Genomic DNA, 18,128 nt, shown 5'->3' with positions numbered 1-18,128 from the left:
AGGGGGCTCCTTCCTACGTGTGCTGTTTCCTCAGAAGACAGTCATGGTCAAGTTCAGTGGACAGTCTGGGACGGAAAGACTTAGTGGATCCATGTCAATGGTGAGGCCTTGGTGGATATGGGCCCCGTGTCCCCAGAAGCTGCATAACTGGGGAGAGGATGGGGGTGGGCATCCTCCTCACCCCTTCCCAGACTGGATTCCGGGACCTGTTGCCCAAGGCCCTGACAGCCCCTTGCCCGCTGCCCTCAGGACCCCGTCCGTCAGGGGCTCAGGCGTCCTGGCCCAGCTCTCACAGTTGAGGCGGACAGTCCTCGTTGTGGTCACTTCGGCTCCAGGCAAGGTCACCTGACAGGTGAGGTTGGTGCCGTGGTCCTGGGGCTGTGGGGTGAGGGTGAGCATTGAGGAGAGGTGGGTCCTCGGGCCCAGGGAGGTGAGGGCGGCTGGTGTCCAAGACAAGATTGGGGGCATGTCCCACACATAAGCCCAGGGCACAGAGCAGGTCAGGTTCCCGGGGTGGCCAGACTCCAGGGTCCCAGAAATGAGGATGTCGGGCATGGGGGTCAGGGCTGATGAGGAGAGGGAGAGACAGGGGGATTAAGAAGAAGGTTAGAGGCGCGGCCCTGAGAGAAGCGTCAGGCTTGGGTCCAGCTCCTCCCTCTGAGCCCCGACCTGCTTTACCCCAACCCCCATCTCGGGAGGAGTGTCTCATCGCAGCCCTACCCAGGGACCTCTAAGGCCTTCCCCTGTGACCTCTCCTGGATCCTACTCCCTATCCGTCACATACAAGGAGAACAGGTTAGACATGTAATTCCGTTTCATTCTTCCTCTCTCTATCCTAAAAACAGTATTTTCCATTGTCCCTCCTCCTGTCATCTCTGATGTCCAGCAGTTGGTCTGGGGGTCCCCAAGGAGGAGGATTCAGCCCTGAGTTTCCTCCTGTAGCTTATGATCTGGTTGTTTGTGGCCACTGGAGCCTCCCAGTCTGTATCTTGGAACCAGTAGCCATGAACTGGGGTAGAGTCAGTCTAGCAGCTCCTGGGATAGGAGAAGGAGCAGGGCACATGGACACACAGGCCCTCCTGCACCGTCACCTGCCCCTGCACTTGCAGCATGTAATCCCTCCTGGACTCCCTCTGGCCCTCGGCCCCCTCCCTCTACCACAGCAGGACCAGCGGCAGCGGCAGAAGCATGTCTGGGGTTCACAGTGCCAGGGGCCCCCAGGGAAAGTCTGTTTCTCAGGGTTCGTCTTTCAGGAACCAAACGTTGCAAGATTTAGAGGAGGCCCCAGCAGGAAGATGTGGGTGAGGTCAGAACAGTGAGCCTCTTCAGAGGAGGAACTTCACAGCCAAAGACTGTTGGCACCAGGGGAGCCCTTAGAGATCAACCACCCACCACCCCACGTCCACTCCTGGGGACACTGGACCAGGGAAGGTGAGAGACTTGCCCAAATTCACACCCCATGCTGGGCCTGAGCTCCATTTCCTGCCTCCCTGTCAATGCCCTTCCCCTCAGGGGTCATTTTCTGCAAAGTGAAAGTTGGTCCCTTCTGGCCAGACCCCTTGAGTCGCAGGGTGTAGTTTGCGGAGGTCGGTCCAGCCGGGGTGGGACGTAGGGACATGGGGGTGGAGGGTGAGGAGGTTTACTGTCCTCCCTCCCTCAGTGTCCGGGTGATGGGCATCCCCTCCCTGCTCATGAGGCCACACACCGGGCCCAGACGCTGTCCCTTGAGCCACTGTCCCGTGGGGAGACAACAGATGTCCTAGCACCCGGAGCTGTGATGCGGGATGCACGGGGGGGTAGGGTGTCGCCGTCCCCACAGGGTTGGAAGTTGAGTGTCAGGAGGACAGGGTAGAGGGGAATCTCGGGCAGTGGAGGTGAGGATTCTGTGTATTAACACACATGGGAGACTTGGAGGGGAGGTGGGCTTTCAGGATGCCTGGGAAACAGAGCATGGTTCTCTGTACGGATTTCGAAAGGGATGGGAAACTAGCCCATGTGGTGCGCCAGGATTATTTCTTCACTGCTGGTCTGTCTCATGACCACACTTCTCTTTGTTACTCCAGACTGTGGTGGGGTCTGTCAGCCTCTGGGGGCTTTGCCCACGCAGGTTCTGCCCCCAGAAGTACAGGTGTGCAGGAGACCTGGAGCAAGGAAAACCAGCCTGGCGGTCGCCCACCCTCGGGGATGGTCAGGATTTCATGAGAGAAGAGACATGCACTGAATTGACAGAAGATTATTTTTAACTGTGTGGCTGGGGGCTGGGAGGAAGTGGTGGGAAGGCATGGCAAGTGGTGACTCCTCAGAGCCATGCTGGGTTTGTTTTGAAATATTATTGGGGAGAGATGTAAGACAACTTAGTGATTCATCACAAAACGAACACCCTCCAAGAAATAGAATGCTGCCAGCCCCCCAGGATCTCCCTCTTGTTTCTCCTCCCCATCCCCACACCCCACTCCTTCAATAAGCCCCTAGCCTCACTTTAATGCTATTTGGTTCCTTGCTTTTCTCTGTAGTTTTAACATCTGAGCATGCTGCCTTTAGTACTATGGCTTTGCACTTGTTTTTCTTAAGACTTGGTATAAAGAGAGAAAACTGCCATCTGTTTTCTTCCATTCAGCTTCATGAATCTGCCCGTCCTATATCATCCCCTTCCTGGAACCATTACCCATAACCCGGGGTAGGGTCGGTGCTGGGATAATTGAGAAGGGAAGGTGCAGGGTCTAAGCATGCAGGGCACACGCACGCCATCACCAACTCCTGCATTTTCAGCTGGTATCTCATCCTGCAGCCCCATCCCCCTCCTGCCCCCCCCCACCCCCCGTCCTGGCCAACTCACTCTCTCCTAGCAGGGGCAGTTACAGCATCTCTGTGCTCAGAGGGGCTGGGCTATGCCCAGACTATTTCCCATGGTCCCCAATTTGCAAAGAAAAGCAGAATAATTGGAGGAGAGACACAGGGAAGACACAGAGAATCTTAACAGTGTGCGAAAGAGGAACTTATGACCACAGGACATCAGAGCTCGGAGGACTTTTAGCCCCACTTATTCAATTCGCAGAAGAAGACACTGAGGTCCAGAGTGGGCAAGTGAATTGTCCAAATCACACAGGAGCCCTGTCTCATGCACCATTGACTGCACAGGGAGACACTTCATCAATCTTTGCCCAGGGTTCATTGGCTGGGTGATAGGAAGTGTATGTTAATATGAGAAGGAAGAATTGTCAACTCTTACAATGAGGCGAGGGAAGAAATTTCAGTCATTCATCCACCATCCACACTGTGCCTTTCGGCTTCTAGTAAAGATTCAGCTCTTGCTCTGGAGGAAAGCAGCATCTGGTTGGGGGACAGGTTACCTGACAATTTCAGTGCCATAGGGAAAATGCCTGTGATGGGGGAAACAAAGGCAGGGGATGGGTGGGGCTCTTGTTCTTCTGGGCTAGAAGGTGAGTTCTCAGAGAGGAGTAGGCCAGGTAGACATAGTAGGGACTTCCAGGCACTCACAGGGTATGTGAATTCTGCAGATGGTCCTGGACTCTCAGGTACTATGTTCTCAATCCCACTTACTCTCCCACTGTGCTGGGGATCCTTCACCAGCCACCAAGTTCTGTGCTCTGTTCGTCACCAACCCCACCTCTGCCCCAGCAAGGGGTCGGGCCTCTGCCCAAGACTTGCTCCTAGGGATCCTGGGGATCCCTGGGAAAGGGCAATGCCGCTGTCCGTGGTGCTGATTCAGAGTCGAGCGCTGACTCAAGATGTCTGCAGCTCTGGGGCAGAGGAGGGGGAGCTGATCACAAAGAACAGGGACCCCAGGTCTGTATTCAGGAGGGTCAATATGTCAGATGTGCTGGAAAGGGCCCAGGTCTACCTGGGAGGAAGCGCTCCGGGGAAAGGAAGACCTCTGTTTCTCCTCCTTGACCTTCGGGCAACCCTCAGGAATGTCCTATGGACATTCAACAACATAGGCTGTTGACACCGGTCCAAGCTCAGAGAAGGTGAAAGCTTTGTGCTACCCTTTTACAGATATGGTCCCATTTCATTTTCTGAACACCCCTGACAGAAAGGGGGTAATGCCCCCAACAGATAGAGGGTGCAGCTGACAGACGGATGAGTAGCTGTAGGTACTAGTCTCCAAAGACCACTCCAAACAATCCTACCCCTCCCTTATGCAAACATGGTTATCCTTTTATTACATAATGGAATTTATTATGTCTTCCTCTCGAATCTGGATTGGGCCCATGACTGCTTTTACCGATAAAATGTGGAGGACAAGACGTCCTGAGATTTGTATGGCTCAGATATTAAGAAGGCCTGGCAGCTTCTGCTCCTGCCTCATGGACCCCTGGGTATCTCTGTAAGCAATCCAGGGGACTCTGATGGAAAGAGTTGCTACACAGAGAAACCCTGAGGGGTTAGACCTTCATCCCCAGCCCCAGCAACCGTTTCAGCATGACTTCCTGAAAGAGCCCAAGGCAAAACGAGAAGTGAAACTGCCCACCTGGTCTCTGGCCAATTCATAGCACCGTAAGATAGAATTAAATGATTGTTTGGGCCATTGAGTTTTGGGGTGGTTTGCTGTGCAGCAATACATAACCAAAATAGCAGCCCACACGAATTATAGCTAATAGGGGAAAAGTGAAATTGGAGGCTTACTCACCACCAATTTTCTCACGTACTGTATGTAAGTATGTATGTATGTACGTATGTATTTATTTACTTGCTGCAATGCACGGCTTTTGGAATCTTAGTTCCCTGACCAGGGATGGAACACGGGCCATGGCAGTGAAAGCACCGAGTCCTATCTACTGGACCGCCGGGGAATTCCCCCACATAACTGTATTTAAAGGATGACTTTTAAATGGTAACTTGAAGCCTTCAGTGAAGATAACCTGTGGAGGCTTTGTCAGGCTGGTGAGCTCCACGCAACAGGATGGCGCTGCCCGTGGTGCTAAAATAGAGCCAGGTCCTGAGCTCAAAAATCGCCCAGCTCCAGGAGGGGTCTGATCCCTCAAGCACGGGATCCAAGACTCAGGCCAGGAAGGCAGCCATATAACCTGGAGTGGTGAAAAGATAAGGTCTTCTTAACAGAAAAGGATTGGGGGACAAGACCCTCTTATCAGTGGGCTGGGGTTCTCTTATTTTTCTCTCCGCTTCCTAGTTCATCCTCAGGGATGCTTCTGCATGTCTGCCCGTCCTAATTGCTTAAGGGAATAAAGGACAGTGAGTCTACAGGAAAGACCGTGGGGCCTAAGGTCAAGGACACTAATGGGGACCAGAGAGAGAAGGATTACAGGAGAGTATTGGGCCTTATGTAGAGAGATTGAGAAATGAAATGACAGGAACTCATCAGGGAGGGACCATCAGTTTCAGCAAGTAATTATAATAATAGAAGTATTCATAATCCTAATTAACTATTATATTTCAGGAAAAATGTTAAAATATGTTTTCTCATAAGACCTTACTAGGTATGATTTGTACTTATTAAATAGAATGTTTAGATCTAGGTTTTGGAGGGACCAGCTGACTTTCCCTCATTCTTGAATGCTGATTGAACACCTACTCTATGCAAAGCACCATCCCACACATGAGGTTACATGGTGTCACGGTATGGTCTATAACATCATCAACACCAGGTCCAGCTTCCCAGAGCCAAAGACATTTGATTACCATCTTGGTAGACTTCCTTCTTTTTTTTCTGGGCATTTGTTTTCTCTATTATATGTCCTATTGGAAGTATGATTTTATGTTGTTCTATTTTATTTTTCTGGGCAATTACCTAGTCTTCTAAATTCAATTCTCACTTTAAAAAAAATTATTTATTTATTTAGTTGCACCAGGTCTTAGATGTGGCAGGCAGGCTCCTTAGTTGTGGCACGCGAACTCTTATTTGAGGCACGCAGGTGGGATCTAGTTCCCTGACCAGGGATCGGACCCCGGCCCCCTGCATTGGGAGCACAAAGTCTTAACCACTGTGCCACCAGGGAAGTCCCCTCACTGTTGTTTTAAAAAAGAGGAAATGTGCTATATTTAATAAATCTTTCAATTGAGGTTGGGCATTTATTTTACTTCCACTTTATCTTGAGTGAAAGTGCTTTTCTTTTCTTTTTCTTTTTTTTTTTTTTTTGGCTGTGCCGCGCAGCATGTGGGATCTCAGTTCCCCGACCAGGGATCGAACCTGTGCCTCCTGCAGTGGAAGCGCAGAGTCTTAGCCTCTGGACCTCCAGGGGAAGTGCCCCCAAATGCTTTAAATTCACCACCTCTGGAGATTCATTTTGCCAGTTGTTTCTAATTTGGCAACTGGAATAAACTTTCTAGAGCACAAACCACTCTTTGTAGGTGTTGTTAATTCAATTTGACTTCACATAAGCCCTTTAAGGCAGGTATTGCTATTATCATCCCCGTTCTACAGATGAGCAAACTGAGACAGTGCACGTAAAGTGCTAAGCACACTAATAACCTCTGCTTGAATTTTTTTCCCCTGATGCCCTGGCTAGCAGTGATTGAGGCTCAGCTTCCAGAGTCCCTAACACCCACGTCAAGCTTTGTCACCTGTATTAACTATGTCTCTCTCACCCCCACCAGGCAGAGGGCTCAGAGGCCTGTGACTTCGCTTGTGTCACCAGAACCTAGCACAGGGCCAGCCTGGCACGAGGAGACCTCAGGAAATGACCATTCAACAAATGAACCAACGAGCCAGTGATGACAAGAACTGGCCCATGATGACCCTTGACGGTGACTTCATGGAGGCCATCTCATCTTAAACTAAGGCATCATGGCTCCCCTGTCATGAGGAAAACATGGCCTCCACAGTGCCTGTCAAGTCACTCGTGACATCACTCACCACAGACCCGCACACCCTGGGGCTGTGCACCTCTGTCTTGGGATCCCTGAGTCTCTGGTCCCTTCATCGTGAGGACCTTTGAGCCCTAGTTTTGGGGGGATCTGGTTTGGGGACCCTGGGTCTCAGTTTCTGAGGCCCAGAATCTCTGGTCTCCTGCGTCTAAGAGATCTGAATCTTTGGTCTTCTTTGGCCCCCAGATTTCAGTTTCCAGGGCCTGGGGGGATGAAGTCTCCAGGTCTCTGGGCTTTGGTTGGGGAGAGTTGTCTCTGGAGTCCTGGTTCTCTCGGCTGCTTGAAGTCTCAGGGGTCTGGGTCTCTGGGTCACTGCAACTCCGAGTCTCTATGACACGGGGCCTAGGGACTAGTGAGTTTCAGGGATCTGAGTCTTTGGAACCCTCAGTCTCAGAAGTCGGAGGCTCTAGGGCTGACGCACGCGCAGAGACCTCAGCTTACACACACACTGCTCCCTCTCCCCACCCTACACGTCCACACGCACCATTACCACCCCTGCGGGCCACGCCTCGACCCATTCCGAACCCCCACCCTCAGGCTCTCTGCGCTGCGCATGCGCTGTCTCCTTTTATACCCACGCCCAAACCCCGCACTCCCACCTTCAATTCCCACCCGCAACCCCACCTCAAAGGGTAAAAATAATATGCTCTATAATCCCTCTAAAAGCCTATAATAATCCCACAAAAGCAGATAACCCGAATATAGCCATTTCGCCTTTTAAGCGTCCTGCACGGCAACAGATTACTAGTACAGCAAACAGTACACGCCCCACGTCCCTTGCCCGTGCGCAGGCGCAGAAGGAAACAAGGCAGTGCATTTTGGGAGTGGTAGGCAGAGCGAAACAAGGGGCCGCAGGGGCTGCTGGGAGTTGAAGGCCGAGGGCCCAGTAACCACAGGCGCTTCGGGTGGAGCTGTTGCATGGGGTTCTGGGAGCCGTAGGCAAGACAGCCCCCAAGGCCTTGTGGTAGTCGTAGTCTCTGGAGCCACTTCCGCGCCGGAGTTCCGCGTGTTCGGCAGTCGGGACCATCCAGCACCGCGTTCTAGTCAGGTATTTCCTCACCAGCTGGTCGGCTCGTGAGCGCCAGCTCTTCGTTGCGGTGCCGTGTGAGGGTTGAGGGTCTCTCTGGGGGTGATGGCACTCGCCTTTGATTTCCCAACGCTTGTATCCCAGAGGCCTTCTGACCGGGATCCCCACTTTGGGCACTGCGGCCCGGCCTGTCTCTTGCTCGCCCATCCCCTCCCCCAGGTTGGAATTCGACCATTTCCCTGCCCCCGCCTCCGACTGGGTACGTCCGGGAGGTCCCTACTCTGTCCTGGAGCCTCTGTCTTGATAGAATGATGTTACACACTATCCGTCCTTCCGACAAGGCTGCGATTCGGAGGCATCCCTGGGGTCTGGGTCTCGTCTTCCGGGCGCATTTATTATTCCCTCAGCCTACAGATCTTTCCTGAGCACCGACCCTGTCCCAAATCCCGTGCGAGGCAGGGGAAGTCAGTGGTGGCCGAAGCAGACCCTGTCCCTGCCTTTAGTGAGCTCACAGTACAACGGGGGAGACAGGCCTGTCACCATGAAGGATAACGTCATGATCCGGTTGGGATGGGGGCATACATGGGGCTCTGGGAGCCCAGAGGAGGCGCCTGACCCAGCCTGGGGTCTATAAAATCTTCGAGGGGAAGATGCTTAACAGACACTTCAAATCTGACATGTCCAAATGGAATTCTGGTCAGTGTCCCCGCTGACTAAATGGTCCCATCATCCTCCCAGGTGCTCAGGCCCAAACCTCCAAGTTATCCTTCTTTCCTCTTTCCTCATGACCGCACCCTCCACCCCAATCCAAGTCCTGTGCAAGTCCCGTGGACCCTACCTTCAAAATAGATACAAAATCCCACCTTTTCTTGTCATCTCCACTGCCAGCACCCCGGTCCAGGCCACCTTCATCTCACTGACTATTGCCAATAGCCTCTTCCCTGGCCTCGCTGCCTCTGATCCTGCCTGCCACGGCCTGTTCCCCACACAGCAGCCAAAGGGAAACTTTTAAAACCTAAGTCAGATCGTATCCCTTCTTCGCGCAAAACCCTCCCATGGCTCCCATCTCTCTCTGAATAAAAACTGTATCATGACTTACGAGCCTCTGACAATCTGCACAGACTCACCGCCTGCCAGGGTCTTCCTCACTCAGGCGGTAGACCCCTAGGACCGAGTGACCATAGATTTAGGGGGAGAAGAGAGATGAGTCCAGGGTGACTTTATGTCTTGTCCTGGGGAGGAGCTGGGAGGAAGTGGCAGTCCTCTCAGGAGACAGGGGATAGCTGGGCAAGAACAGGTTTCTCCCTGTGGGGAGCAGGGTGATTGGTCAGTTTGGGCGCCTAGGATCCCAGAGGACCAACGGGGATCCTCAGTGGGGCCTTTGGAGGACCAGCCCGATGGACGTCATTATCCAGAGTCACCCACAAGGAAAATGAGCTGGGCAGGACCTGAGAAGCAAACCAGGAGAGCGAGGGAGAATCAAGTCAAAGCCGGGGGTGGGATGGGGTGGGGGGGAGAGATTTCAAGGGGGCGTTGCTCAGCTGTGACGGATGTGCCGAATGGTCATGGCCAATGGGTCCTGAGGGCTGCTTACTGGGCCCATTGACAAGGAAGAGTACTCTGGGCAGAGGGAAGGGCGGTGCTAACACTTTCCTGGGTAGGTGTTTCCTGCGGTGTTGGAGAGTAGAGGCCAGAGTGGCTGAAGGAGAGTGGAATGTGAGGTCAGAGGAAAAGGGAGCCTCATGAGCCATAAGCTTTTACGAAAGTGAGATGAGATGCATGGGAGGATGTAGAGAAGATACTGGGCAGGATCCCACTGGCTGTTTTGTGGAGAATTGTGTGTGTACAGGAGGGGAGGGTGGGGCAGGGAGGCTGAGGAGGAGCCTCCTGCAGTAAGAGAGACATGGCTCAGCTCAGGCTAGGGTCGCAGTTGTGGACATGCTAAGGAGTGTTGGGCTTCTGGGTCTGTTTTGAAGCTACAAACAGGATTCGCTCCATTCTGGTTGGGCATATGGGGTTTGAGGTCTGAGCAGGATGCCCCAGGTGCCTCTTCAGTGGCGCGTTTGGAGGAAAGGCTGGGACTTGACACTGCAGTTGGGAGTCACCCACAGGGAGAGTGGGAAGAAGGGTGAAGAAAGAGCAGTCATGGGTCCTGGACCACAAGGCTCCTGCCCTGAGTAGCTGGAGGGATGGAGCTGCCCTTTACCGCAAGAGAAGCAGGTTTGGGAAGGGGAATCAGGAATCTAGGTTTTGAGATGCCTGTCAGACGTGAGTTGCACTGGTCCTTAACTGGTGTTACAGGCAGTAAGCATACAAGTCACATAAAATGATTCCACACATTGTGGTAAATCCTGGAAACAGGGTGACTACTGCACTCGTTCAGCCTGGAGATGATGGTGGCTTGGGGAGGAGGGACTCAGTCGGGTGGGTTTTTATGGGTTTCCCAAGCAGGTGGGTCCAAGGAGAGAGGGTTGGAATTTTTGGCTGGGTGGGGAGGGATGAGGTGGGGGGAACAGAAATGAGTCAAAACTGGGCTGATCCAGGTCTTGATAAGGCCACAGAAGCTTTCGGGGGATTCTGAGACCACAGCAATCCTGGAGGCCCACACCACGCCCCCTCCCGCCCCCAAAACAGAAGAAGCCCCAGTTGATCTCCTTGGAGGTACGACCCATGCTGCCTCTGTGTCTCCCTGGAGGAGATGACTGCCCTGCCTTTCAGAGGATACAATCAGGACCAATTCCTAGAGACAGTATCCCACCCCCACCAAAGTGAAATCCAGTTGGTCTTTTCTGTTCTTCCCCCTTCCCCTAACAGAGCTGCAGTTCCCTTGCCTCTCTCTGTTCTTAGATCACTGACCCCTCCCAAGCTCTCTGACCAGCCCTGGAAGCCCAGGTCAGTGATTACCACCCTGTCTTTCTGCTCAGGGTTGTAAAAGGGCTGGCCTCCCTGGAGACTGTGAAACTGGTCCTTAAGAGGCACCTCCATCCCTCCAAACAGAATCCGACCTAATTCTGGGTGTAACTTGCCTGTCTCTCCCTCTCCCCTCCACCTCTCCCAACCAGCTCCTTCTCTTCTTGGTGTGTAATGGGTGTAATCCAAGAAGCCTTCCTGGAGGCACTAGCTTCCTTAAACTAGAATACAGTTGACCCTTGAACAACATGAGTTTGAACTGCGCTGGTCCCCTAATACTCTGATTTTTTTTTTTTTTTCAATAAATACATACAGTACTACACCCTCCGCGGTTTGGTTGAATCCGCGGATGCGGAACCAGGAGGGCCGACTGTAAAGTTATGCGGATTTCGGCTGCGTCCCTGGCCCCCGTGTTGTTCAAGGGCCAACTGTATACGTGTAACCCTCCCTTACTCTGGAAAAGGCCTACTCGGCCTGCACTATTCCTGGCAGAGACACTACGCAAGCAGCCTCTCTGCAGGCAAGGACTCCCGCAATCCGGAATCCACGTGTAACCCGCCTCCCCTCTCCACCCACCCAGGAGAAGCCGACCCCTCCCGCCTCGCCAGGAGCCCGCGATGCCCGCCCCGCAGTGCGCCTCCTGCCGCAAGGCGCGAGCCGCCCTCCGCCGTCCGCGCTCGGGCCAGGCGCTGTGCGGCACCTGCTTCTGCGCCGCCTTCGAGGCCGAGGTGCTGCACACGGTGGTGGCGGGCCGCCTGCTGCCGCCCGGCGCCGTGGTGGCCGTGGGCGCCTCGGGCGGCAAGGACTCCACTGTGCTGGCGCACGTGCTGCGCGAGCTGGCCCCGCGCCTCGCCATCTCGCTGCACCTCGTGGCCGTGGACGAGGGCATCGGCGGCTACCGGGACGCGGCGCTGGCGGCCGTGCGGCGGCAGGCAGCGCGCTGGGAGCTCCCGCTCACCGTCGTGGCCTACGCAGAGCTCTTCGGGGGCTGGACGATGGACGCCGTGGCCCGCAGCACGGCCGGCTCCGGCCGCAGCCGCTCCTGTTGCACCTTCTGCGGGGTGCTGCGCCGCCGGGCGCTAGAGGAAGGGGCGCGCCGCGTGGGAGCCACGCACGTCGTGACGGGTGAGCGCAGGCGCGGCACAGAGGGGCGCGGTGGGAGGAACGGGCGCATGCGCGGGCGAGGGGCGGACACTGCGAGGGGACTGAGGCGCGTGCCCCAGAGGCGGTAATGGAGACTGTGTATCCTAGGGGACAGAACCCAACAAGGAAAAGGGGATGTGCGCATGCTCCAGCATGGGGCTGGAGCCCACAGAAGGTTCATGCTGGGGTAGGGGGGCGGCAGGAGACAGGATGGGCTATGTCAGGGTTGGGGCTAGGCAGGGCATCACAAAGACTTTGGTGTCTTTGCCACCATCTGGGTCTACACAGATTGGCAAGAAGGGTGGGAGATGGGAGAAGTGAGTGAGTAGGAGTTAGTCTCTGGGAATTAGGTCTTTGATTCTTTTTTTTTTTTTTTTAGGTCTTTGATTCTTAATTTATTTTTAATTGTCTAACACTCTTGGTCTCATGGCCCCCAACTGTCTTTCTTCAGAATACTTCTCTATCTCTGCAAAGCATCTCTCTGCCTCCTAACGCCTTTTTCTTGTTGGAATCTCTTCGATAACTCTCTTTTATTCTCTCACTTTCATCCATTCCTTCAACAAACTACCGGGTTTCTACTAAATGCCAGATCCAAGCTGTCATTAATATATATAATGTGTATTACACATATATATTATATATGCTATTATCATCATCATCGGACTAGGGCCGAGAATACGACTATGCACAAGACAGACATAAGTCCGAACCTTTGAACAACACAAATATATAATGGTAAACGATCATAAATGTTACTGAAAAAAATTACACGGACTATGTGAGCAAAAAGAGGACCTTATGATGTGGAGAGACGGGATCAGGGAGGTGTTTTGAGATCCGAGGGCTCAGGGTGAGGAGGTGAAGAGGAGTGAGGGTTGGGGGGTAGGTTGTTCCAAGCAGAGGGAACCATCTGAGCAGAGGCCCGTTTGAGATGCCCCAGGAAGACCAGAGAGCCTGGGAGGTGAGGCCCAGCAGTGGGCGGAGCTTGGCTCCACAGGCCCTTGTGGCGGTGAGGCATCAACACCTGCTCCTTGGAGCAATGGGGAAACCAGTGGTCCTGATATGAAGACTGTTTGACTTTGAAAAGTTCACTGTGGCAGGGGTGAGCAGCCTGGGTTGGAGGGGCAAGGCGGAGCAAAGGAGATGACCTCGGAGGGAGGCAGCTGGGGTGGTCCAGGTGAGAAAAGATGGTTGTGAGAATCAATGCATTTTTTTATGGTGTGTAAATATTCCCTTACTTTCTCCCTGGTCTCTCTAAACAAAGATAACACAAAAACATTGCAGTCTGTGTTGTCAAAGGCACTTGTGTCAACAACTATGAGTTTTCTACGGCTGCTATAACAAATTACCACAAATTGAGTGGCTTAAAAACAACACAAATTTATTAGCTTGCAGTTCTGGAGGTCAGAAGTTGAGCAAGGGTCTCACTGGGCTGAGACCAGTGAAGAAAGGTTGGCATTCCTTCTGAAGAGTCTATGGGAGAGTCCATTTCCTTGCCTCTTCTGGTTTTAGAGGCCACCTTCATCCCTCGACTCCTTCCTCCAGCTTCAAAGCCAGCAGCAGCGGGCTGAGTCCTTCTCACCTTGCATCATCTGACCTTGCTTCTGTCCCCACACCTCCCATCCTGACTCTTTCACTTTAAGGACCCCTGTCATTACCCTGGGGCCCACCTGGATAATCCAGACTGCTCTCCCTATCTTAAGGTCAGCTGATTAGCAACCTGCATTCTGTCAGTAATCTTCATCTCTTTTGCCATGTGACCCAACATATTTTCAGGTTGGGGGGTGGGGGAGAATTCTACTTACCACAACAATCCTCTTTCCAATCTCCATTAAATGCCTTTTTTTTTTTTTTGCTGTGTGGCTTGTGGGATCTTAGTTCCCCAACCAGGGATTGAATCCCAGCCCTCCGCATCAAGCGCTGAGTCCAAACCACTGGACCGTCAGGGAATTCCCTGAAGTACACTTTCAACTGAGACTGAAATGATAGTTGTAGCATAAAGCACTTTTACTCACTACATGAAAAGGGCACCTAGCAAGGGGCTGGTTTGCAATAAGTGGGGGGCAAATGAGGGCACCCCAAGTTGCTCCACGGGAGCCTGGTGTGTTCCCCTCTCCTTTCTCGCGGGGTCCACCCGCAGCCTCCCCCCGGCCGCCCCGCGGTACCGCGGCGTCTCCTCCCGCGGACCCGCCGGCCCCCGCGCCCCCTCCTCACCGGCTCGCGTCTCTCCCCCAGGACACAACGCCGACGACATGGCGGAGACGGTGCTCATGAACTTCCTGCGCGGCGACGCGGGCCGGCTGGCGCGGGGCGGGGGCCTGGGCTCTCCGGGCGAGGGGGGCGCCCTGCCGCGCTGCCGCCCGCTGCAGCTGGCCTCGCAGAAGGAGGTGGTGCTGTACGCGCACTTCCGCCGCCTGGACTACTTCTCCGAGGAGTGCGTGTACGCGCCCGAGGCCTTCCGCGGCCACGCGCGCGAGCTGCTCAAGCTGCTGGAGGCGGCGCGGCCGTCGGCGGTGCTGGACCTCGTGCACTCGGCCGAGCGCCTGGCGCTGGCCCCGGCCGCGCGGCCCCCGCCGCCCGGCGCCTGCTCCCGCTGCGGGGCGCTGGCCAGCCGCGCGCTCTGCCAGGCCTGCGCCCTCCTGGACGGCCTGAACCGCGGCCGGCCCCGCCTGGCCATCGGCAAGGGCCGCCGGGGGCTGGACGAGGAGGGGCCGCCGGGTCGCCGCGGGAGCCGCAGCCGTCCGGACCCCCGGCTTCGGAGCCCATCCCCGGCTTCTAGAGACTCCGGTTCTCCGCTGGGATCCGACGACGTGGGAGTGCGGGGCCGCCTGTAAATGACACTGTGAAGGAACCCGAGTTACCTTAGGCCGGGCTTCGGTGTGAGGTTGGGAAGGGGTCGGAACCCCTTACCTGTGATCCTGCAGAAGCTGGGGCTCTGGGCTCCCGGGGCTGCGGAGGTCTCCTGGGTGTCTGGGGGACTCCTGGGCCCCAGAGAGGAGAGAACTAAACAACTTTCCATTCCTGAGCGAGTGGGAATTAGGGGGCTCCTTGCCTGTACCTCTGTGGGGTTCTGGGCGTACTCAGATAGTCCTAACCCTTCTTGAGCGCCTACTGTGTGCCTGATGTTTCATGTTTGCCTGCAGTGGGATAAGCAAAACCATGTAACTTGATGGGCACGTCAGTTACAGCAATCGTGATGCTTGTGTGAGCGCTGTACACAGGGCGGGCGCTGGGTCGTCTCATTTCATCCGCACCACGATCTCATTGGCTATAGCCTGGGCCCCATAACTGGCCTGAGGTCACCTCGCTGGAGCCCCAACTGGGGGCTCACACCCAGGTCTGCCTGGGGCTCCTCAAGACGGTGTATTTAGTCCTTACCCCCCCTCTCCCTGCCCACCACCACCCGAATCTCTGTGTGATGGGTGGGGAGCCACTGGGTCAGCTCCCCAGAGCTCAGATTTCTGGAGGCAGAGCTGGGTGAACCTGGGTCAGTGACTTAACCTCTCTGGTCTTCCATTTCCTCCTCTGAGAATGGAATCAAAGCCTCCCACCGAAGCACTGTTGTGAATATTTGATAAAGCACTCAATAAATGGTGTCCAACTTCGTTGTTCACATTAAAGTTTGGCCCCCTGGGAGGCTCTGGGTTGCAGGGTTGCCTCCCTGCCGGTCCAGACAGGTGTGAGGCTCAGAAACTTCCTGCCTGACCCCTGGGGAGACTTGGTGTCCTCAGTCCCAACTTCAAGCTGTGCTGGGCTGGTTCCTTGTCAGGAGTGCCTTCCTTTCCCATCTTCCGGCTCACATCCTCCAGGGGCCTCCTGGAAGCATCCCTGATTCTCTCCTCCCACCCTGCCCAGCCCAGGACATTAGGACTCTCCCAAACCTCAGCCCCTGGGTCCTGTCCTCCAGCCATGCACACTCTTTGGGGCTCGCTTTTCCTTATTAGATTGGACTGGAGGGCAGGGACCAGAGGCCCCGCCTCCTCCGTGAGTTAATTGAGCATTAGGATAATTATTCATTCGACAAACGTTTATTGAGCCCCTCATCTGTGGCCCATGTGCCAAGTGCTGGGAATACTGCAGTGAGCAAAAGACAAAAGCCCCTGCCCCCATGAGGTTCACAATCTGGGAGAAACAGACAATAAGTCAATAAAAATATAATGTCAGGTAGTGATTAATGCAACAAATAAAAATAGGGCTTCCCTGGTGGCGCAGTGGTTGAGAATCTGACTGCCAATGCAGGGGACACGGGTTCGAGCCCTGGTCTGGGAAGATCCCACATGCCGCGGAGCAACTAGGCCCGTGAGCCACAACTACTGAGCCTGCGCGTCTGGAGCCTGTGCTCCGCAGCAAGAGAGGCCGCGATAGTGAGAGGCCTGCGCACCGCGATGAAGAGTGGCCCCCGCTTGCCGCAACTAGAGAAAGCCCTCACACAGAAACGAAGACCCAACACAGCCATAAATAAATAATTAAAATAGCTTTACCTTAATAAATAAATAAAGCAGGATAAAGAGAGAGGGAGATAGCAAAAGCCAGTGTCCACAGGGGTCAGGGCAAGGCCTCTTTGAGGAGGTGGCATTTGAGCCGAGACCTGAATAAAGCAAAGGAGTGAATCATAAAGCCATCTCGGGGGAGAGCTTTCCAGGCAGAGGGAACTGCCGATGCAAAAGCCCAGAGGTGGGAATAAAGTTGGTAAGTCCAGGGAACAGCAAGGAAGTGTGGTCAGGGCAGAGTGGGCAGGGAGGAGAAGAGCAAGAGTTGAGATCAGGTGGTAGCCAGGGCTGGTCCTGCAGCATCTCGCAGAGGCAGGAGCCCATCTCCGTTTTCTAAAAATCCCTGCAGCTGCGGTGGAGAGAACGGGCTCTAGGGGGCGCAAGATGATCACGGTCAATTGGAATGATTCTAGCGCACCAGGCACTGCGGAACACTCCTTCCTTGCGTTTTGAGCCCCAATTTTACAAAGGGTAAATTTTTGACTCAGAGGGGTGAAGTGACTTGCCCAAGGCCACACAGCAGCAAATCAGTGAAGGAGCTAGGGCTCTTGAACCTTTTTGCTATGCCGCCTGCTGGAAGCAAGAGGACCTGGGCCCTTGTTGCAGGTCGGCCACTGATTCACCCTGTGGTTTTGGGCAAGGGACTTTTCTGTAACCGAGTTTCTCCCGTCACACCTTCACACCTTCACACCAGGAGGTGGGTGGTTGGTTAGATTTCTGTTGTGGCTTAGAGTAGCACTATCCAATAGGAATATAATGCGAGCCATATGTGTAATTTCAAAATTACAAGTGGCCATATTTTTTAAGGAGGGGGAGGGGAAAATTTAATAATGTATTTTATTTGACCCACTATATCCAAAATATTACTATTTTAACATGTAATCAATATTTTAAAACCTTGGGGATGGGACTTCCTGGTGGCTCAGTGGTTAAGAATCCGCCTGCCAATGCAGGGGACACGATTTTATCCCTGGTCTGGGAAGATCCCACATGCCGCGGAGCAACTAAGTCTGTGTGCCACAACTACTGAAGCCCGCGCTCTAGAGCCTCTGAACTACAACTACTGAAGCCCACGCGCCTAGAACCGGTGCTCCGCAACAAAAGAAGCCACAGCAATGAGAAGCCCGCGCACCACAAGGAAGAGTAGACCAGAGACAGCCCGCGCCCAGCAACGAAGACCCAACACAGCCAAAAATAAATAAATTAAAACCTTGAGGATATTTTACCTTTTTTTGGTACTAAGTTTTCAAAATCCGGTATGTATGTTACACTTACAACCCGTCTCTATTCAGATTCAACCACAGTTCTGTGGCAAATGTGACAAGAGGGCCTCAAGTGGGAGCTGGGGAAAACGCTGTTCTCAGCTCCTACCACAAGGGGGTCACTGTGACCACACCTTGCATCGGATGGCCATTGACCGAAGAGCAAAGTCTTTCTTTCCGCTGCCTGGTTGGAGAGCTTTGCTCTCTCCTCCCACCTCCCCACCGGTCCCCCTGGCCTGAGCCAGCCTCCAAGGGCGAGAGACACAGTCTGGCAGAAACCTGAAGGTCCCCTATGAACGCTGGAAACCTTCCATGACCTCAAGATCCATGTGTACATTCATTCATTCATTCTGCAAATATTTATTGAGCACTCAATTTGTGACAACAATGAACAAAACAAAAACCTGCCCTCATGGGAGAGGCCAAAAAAGGAGGAAAATAAGTAGACTA

General features: G+C 54.0%; 1 protein-coding gene and 1 pseudogene across 1 annotated transcript in view; one reads left to right on the top strand and one right to left on the bottom strand.

Moving 5' to 3' along the window:
* Positions 1 to 15,530, top strand: part of CTU1 (cytosolic thiouridylase subunit 1) — a 31,570-nt gene extending 16,040 nt beyond the window's left edge. The window contains 4 exon segments of the mRNA XM_068527240.1: positions 6,577 to 7,894; positions 11,364 to 11,908; positions 14,162 to 14,658; positions 14,661 to 15,530. Of these exon segments, the coding sequence (XP_068383341.1) occupies positions 11,401 to 11,908; positions 14,162 to 14,658; positions 14,661 to 14,705 (1,050 nt within the window). The 5' untranslated portion in view covers positions 6,577 to 7,894; positions 11,364 to 11,400 and the 3' untranslated portion in view covers positions 14,706 to 15,530.
* On the bottom strand, positions 178 to 1,190 carry LOC137752469 (sialic acid-binding Ig-like lectin 8; annotated as a pseudogene).
* Positions 15,531 to 18,128: the final 2,598 nt, after the last annotated feature.

Source organism: Eschrichtius robustus, chromosome 19, assembly GCF_028021215.1.
Source record: "Eschrichtius robustus isolate mEscRob2 chromosome 19, mEscRob2.pri, whole genome shotgun sequence".
Classification (NCBI taxonomy): domain Eukaryota; kingdom Metazoa; phylum Chordata; class Mammalia; order Artiodactyla; family Eschrichtiidae; genus Eschrichtius; species Eschrichtius robustus.
Note: the sequence above shows the minus strand (reverse complement) of the source record. Positions and strands in the feature narration are given on the sequence as shown.